This window comes from Eriocheir sinensis, chromosome 70 (genome assembly GCF_024679095.1).
Source record: "Eriocheir sinensis breed Jianghai 21 chromosome 70, ASM2467909v1, whole genome shotgun sequence".
Taxonomy (NCBI): Eukaryota; Metazoa; Arthropoda; class Malacostraca; order Decapoda; family Varunidae; genus Eriocheir; species Eriocheir sinensis.
This window is the reverse complement of record NC_066578.1, coordinates 78,920-85,000: the sequence shown is the minus strand read 5'-3', so window position 1 is coordinate 85,000 and position 6,081 is coordinate 78,920. Positions and strand designations below refer to the sequence as shown.

The 6,081-nt window shown below is 50.0% G+C and overlaps 1 protein-coding gene across 1 annotated transcript in view; it reads left to right on the top strand.

Annotated features, from left to right (window-relative positions):
• LOC126988685 (uncharacterized) overlaps window positions 1-1,214 on the top strand; it is a 1,953-nt gene extending 739 nt beyond the window's left edge. The window contains exon 3 of the mRNA XM_050847039.1: window positions 881-1,214. Coding sequence (XP_050702996.1) covers window positions 881-1,046 — 166 coding nt within the window. The 3' untranslated portion in view covers window positions 1,047-1,214. The remainder of the gene's footprint in view (window positions 1-880) is intronic.
• Window positions 1,215-6,081: the final 4,867 nt, after the last annotated feature.

Genomic DNA, 6,081 nt, shown 5'->3' with positions numbered 1-6,081 from the left:
AGGTTACCAGTTACTGTGCTTGGCAGAAAAGACGGCAAAATGACAGACAGACAGAGAGAGAGAGAGAGAGAGAGAGAGAGAGAGAGAGAGAGAGAGAGAGAGAGAGAGGCGTATATACACACACAAAAAGAAAAGAACAAACATACAAACAAACACAGTTTTGAAACACACACACACACACACACACACACATGAATGAATGAATGTATATAGATATGGATACGAGACTATTAGAGCTTAGCTCGGGCCCGGTAAACCACAAATAGGTAAATACACACACACACACACACACACACACTGCCCGGTGGCTCAGTGGGTAGAGCGTCTGCCTCACAACCAGAAGGACCGGGGCTCGATTCCCCGGCCGGGTGAAGATAAGTTAGGTTTATCTTCTTTCACGTGTAGCCCCTGTTCACCTAGCAGTGAGGAAGTACGCGACGTAAGGCGAGGAGTTGTGACCTCGTTGTCGCGGTGTGAGTGGTCTCAATCCTCCCCAAAGATCGGTCACCGAGCTCTGAGCTCCTTCCGTAGAGGAATGGCTGGCTGTCTCGACAGAGACCCGCAGCAGGCCAAATGGTAAAAAAAAAAAAATATTACACACACACACACACACACACACACACTATACTCTCATTCCTTCTTCCTACTTCCCTTCCTCTCCAGGTATAATTTCTTGCGTGTCATTAAGTTAATCCTGTGTGAGGAGTTACTGAGTGCTTAATTGAAGCGCATTCGCGGCCTGAAGTAGTCGAGTTACTTTCCTATTTCACAACTCTGATATTTTCTGCATATGAGGCACTTCATTGGCTATATCAGTACTATCAACGTTTTCTTAATTCTTTCACTGATGCTTGTCTTCGTTCCTCTTTCCCCCATCCAGACAAGACTCCGTCGCCGTCAACAGCAGCGCTGCTGAATTTTACGCCGAGGCCGGCAGGCTTGGAGCCGTCGAGGGCATGGATGCTTGCGCTGCCACCTTCTCTAGGTGCCCCTTCGATCGCAAGACCATCTTTCTGGAATTCAAGGAGGCTCAGGCAGCCCAGTGAGGCTGTGTGGGTGGGTGTGTAGTTGTCTTACGAGGATGAGTGACAGCCGCGGTGTAGGGCTGCACGCAGACCCCGAGGACTGGTAGTGCGGCAGCTGCGGCCGTGGCCTTCACTCCTTCTCTCTCCTCTCCTCTCCTCTCCCCTCCCCTCCCCTCCCCTCCCCTCTCCTCTTCCCCTCTCTACTACTACTACTATTAGTATCCTTGAGTAGTACAGTTACTCCTGCAATTAATTCTGCAATTAATACTACCACAATAACTATTAATTCTACTGCCATTATGTACGCACTTCTACTGCTACTACTCTTGTATAACTGTCAAGGCTCCAGAGTTGGGTGCTGTAATCGGAAGGGATAGCAATAAACAAGATGAATGGTTAGACACCAGTTTACTTTAATGTAGCAACCCCAAAACAGCCTCACAAAACTGGAGTCTCCAACACGAAGGCTTCAGCACGCCGGACTCAGCAATGATCCTTTTGCACGGCTTCTTCCTCTTCTGGGCGTCTCGTCCTCTGAGTGGCAAAGACGAGGCAGCACAGGTTCGTCCTTGAAGTGGTGTAGACGTGGTAGACGAGGGAGGCGCAGGAGGAGAAGGGGCGTCAGGCTCACGGCAGTAACGGGAGTCCAAGGCGTGGAGAGGAGAGAGGTAAGGCACCCAGGACGAGCCCACGGTATCGGAGTTAACCCGAGTGAGAAGCAGGGCTGGAGGCGGAGTAGAATCAAGTGTTCAGAGCGAGGCCCAGCCGCTGTCTGGCGAAGATAGCTCTGGCGCCCACCAAGGCGCCTCCCTCGCGGATTGAGAAGCCTCGGTGGTTCAGTCGACCGAGGCATCGAACGGCGTCAGGCGAGCGAGCAGCTGGAGTGTAACAGGTGGTTCGCTGCGCCTCGTGTTACGGCTGGGGTTCTCCCGCCGCCTTGTTTTATTATTTTCCACAGACACGGGCGGTCACCACGTGGCTCGCCCATGTGACGCCTTTGTTTGGGCCGGTATTTTCCGGATTCGGTGGCATTTTCCACCCACGCCGACCCAGCATCAACTGGATATTTCCGGTTTGGGGGAGCATAATCTCCCACTCGCCGCCCATGTTCCTTGTCCAGGCCTCACCTTCCCGCGCTCGGGCTTGTAGCGACCCGGGGCCAAAGTTGCCGCCGGGCTGTTCTCTTCATTTATATCTTTCCTGCCCGTTTATGAGTATTGTATGATATTATGTATATTTCCTTTTTATGTTTAGGATTAGATATTTATGTATTGTATGTAAAATATGTATTGTGAGTTGTGGCCCAGCGGGAACCGGATATTTCTGGTTTGGAGGAGCGGCCTAGTAGGTCCTGGAATTTTCCATTCGACTTCCCTTGTTTGTTCCCGTTCACGTCGAGTTAGAAGTGAGGCCGGCTCCTCTCTCTCCCCTTTTGTGTCCCTGCAGCGCCTTCTGCAGTTTTTCCACGCCTGCAAGCGTGTGTTTTCTTTTACGGGAGAGAGAGAGAGAGAGAGAGAGAGAGAGAGAGAGAGAGAGTCGTTAGTGTTTTAAGGTAAGGTTTTTATTTTGTGTGTGTGTTTTCGTGTGCCGTTTTAGTGTTTTCGTGTTTATCACGCTTTTGACATTGTGTTCAATGCTGCCCCTCGTCCAAGTGTTTTCATTAGTGTTTTGTGCTTTCTTTGTTATTTGATTCATGTTTTTAAAGGAGTGTTTGCTAAGGCAATCTTGGGTTTTTAATTTCTTTTAGTAGTTAATGTAAATATTAACTTTTGTAAATATATAGTCTTTTAGTAATTTTGCGTTTCCGTTTAACCATTTCCTTTGTTTTAAGTTATTCATTTTCCTTTTATTGTTGTTCGGTTCAGGGGAAAAGAACCTGGTTTTTTGAGGCCTAACCAACCCAGTTTTGTTTTGTCTTTGTTTTTTTGTAACTTTTCCCAAGACCCCTGACCACACCAGTGTTACGACACTGGTGACGTCGCCAACTGGCGACCTCGCCAGGATTGCCTTCAGTACACACTCCTTTCGTTGCAATGGCGATTATTACTGAAGCAGATGTTGTTGCGTTTATTGACAGCGAGCCCACGTGCGACAGTCTACGTAGACTCTCACTTTCTGAGTTACGCCTCGTGGCTCAGCACTTCGGTGCTGAGAACCTTGTTGCTTTAAATAAATCCGAGCTGCCGAGCCTAGTCTCGCACCAGTTAGGATTAGTTGAGTTGGAGCAGGACGTAAACGGCGAGGGCAGGAGCGACGACCCTGACCCCACGCCTGCCCAACAACAGGCCGTGACTCCAGCTTTTCATAGTGTTTCTGTGACCCCGGGCTCTCAGGACAGAGAGCTAGAGATGCTCCGCCTGCAGATAGAGCTCACGCGGGCACAAACCGAGCTAGCGACGGCTGGTGGGCCACGTGGCCCTTCCAGACACGTTGGAGGGCCTAGTGATTCTCAATTTTCTTTATCCAGCCTCGCGCCTTGTACCAAGCTGCTTCCTGTCTTCAACGAGAAGCAGCCTAACGATTTTTTGTCGCCTTCGAGCGAGCGGCGAATATCGCGGGCTGGCCACGACACACCTGGCCCCTCCTTCTCCAGCATCGTCTCGTGGGGAAGGCCCAGAGTGCGCACACCGCTCTGTCTGACGAGGATGCCAGACAATATGATGTCGTGAAGGCAAGGGTACTCGAAGCCTACGCCTTGGTGCCAGAAGCCTACAGGAAAAGATTCCGCGAACAGAGTCTAAAGGAAGGGCAGACCCATCTTGAGTTCACTAGGGCCAAGCGTGTGGCCCTGACTCACTGGCTTCGTTCCAGGAAAGTTTCTAGTTTTGAGGCGCTCCGCGAACTCATTCTTGAAGAGGAATTTTTCACTTGTGTTTCGAGAGAGGTCGCGTCACACCTCTCCGATAAACCTTATGATACTCTAGAGGAGGCAGCAACACGGGCAGACTGTTTTTGTTTGAGCAGGCACGAAACACCACACCCTTACCAGTTTAAGTCCAGATCGGCTGGCGAGAAGTCAGACCGCTTTTCTCAGAAGGGTAAGCATTTTTCTGAGGGTTCAGGCAAGGCCTCTCCCTCCTTTTCTCCGCCCGAGGCCAAGGGCACGTTTTCATGTACTCATTGTGGCAAGAGCGGCCACATCAAGGGGTACTGTTTTTCGCGTCACCCAAATCTGAGACCCAAGGCGCCTGGACCGCCTAATAAATTTGTTTCACGCGCTCATGCTTCTGAAGGGAAGCCTATTTCTTTAGTTTTGCCTGGGGAGGCTGTTTTGTTTGAAGGCAAGGAGGACCCTGTGGAGGGTTACTACAAGCCATTTTTATCTTGGGGCTCCATAACGCACGACGGCGAGACTGTTCCCGTCACTGTTTTGAGAGACACTGGTGCTCTCTTTTCTCTCGTGAAGGCTGATGTGGCGGTCGGCCGGGAAACGGGTAAGTTTGTTACTTTAAAAGGCATGTTTGGTGTAGAAGAGTCATGTCCCCTCGTGGACATTTACCTGGACTCCAACTGTTTTACTGGCTTGGCAACTGTGGCTGCTGTTAAGCACCTTCCTGTCCAGGAGGCTGATTTTCTTTTGGGGAACGATTTGGCGGGAAGTCGGGTGGAAATCGATTCCCCCGCTTCTGTGTCGTGCGAGAGGCCGGAGGTCCCGCCGACAACACCTGACCTGGGAGCAACAACGCCCAAGGTTCCTCCCCGCTCTGCCGTTACGCCCTTCACCGCTGCGGAGAGGCGAGACGCAGAGGAAACAGCCATGCTCGAGCCAGACCATTTTTGGCAGGGAGACTTAAACATCTCCGGCATTTTTACTCCCCCTGTTTGCTCTAGTATCCCTCAGTTTACCAGCAGTGACGCACCCGTGGGGAGGACGGCCTTGGTCGACGTCCAGAGGGAGGCCGAGACAGTGCTATACCTCCAGGAGCTGGAGGAGGTGCAGCAGAGTGACGACGGGCCCCTCAAGAGTGAGGCCCCTTTGAGGAGGCGGTTGCAACCTGCTTCCCGCCCTGACACGCTGCTCGCCGCCCGGGACAAGTGTCGGCTGGCTGGTGTACATTCTGCGCCAGTCCCTGATTTTTCTTTTGTGTTTGAGTTCCCGCGCCGCGCTCAGGCGGGCGGGACATCAGGTTGTGTTGAGTTTGGGAGTGTTTCGGCCTCTGTATCATTTTCTCAGAGTCAGGGCGCCGCCGAGCGCGCCCACAGCAGCATTTTTCCTGGCTCATTTTGTAATTTTCTGCCACGTTTTTAATTTTCCCTCCGAGATTTGCCCTTGGAGAGTGTGCTAACAAACACATTTTTGTTCACCTATTGTTCGACATGGCCCGTGACACATTCAAGCCTGTCGTGCTCCCTCTGCTGACTGAGGATCCTTTGCCTGTGATCAATTGGCTTAAACAACATCGACTTTCTTCACTCATATCTGCAGGAATTTATGTGGTGCGACCGATTTTTTGCCAATGCATTTGAAAATCAGTGTATTCATTTTTACCACTCAATTCCCTGTGTGAAAAATGCAAAAAATAAAGTGCTCCACATATGCTGTGTATTCTCACACCCATTTAGCATACATTTACATAACAATAAAACTATTAGTTATAAATAATGCAATATATGGAATATAAGATTAGGCATAATAAACGGCATAAACCAAATATAATATATAATTTCCGATATTTCTAGTTGGGGGGGCGATTCTTGGTGTCACGGGCAAAATTGACCCTTGGGCAAAATTGAGCCCGGGCATCCACGTGCCTCTGTTATCTTAGCTCAAGCTCGTGTATGTGGGCTTCTTTTCGACTGATATGGCGTCTAGAGCTAGCATGATCATCATTCTTTATTATGATGACAAAGATCATGTCAAAATTTGCCTCATTAAATAAGAAATTACATAAAGATCGGCAGCTTTTCCTCGTCGCCAAGACATCCTCCAGCAGCGCTCCGACACCCATGATCGCACATTCATTTTTCTCAGAAAATTGGATACCAATCACATTTACATCAACATATTTCCACAGGTGAATACTTAGGGCATGTTCACACCAAGTTGCGACACCTG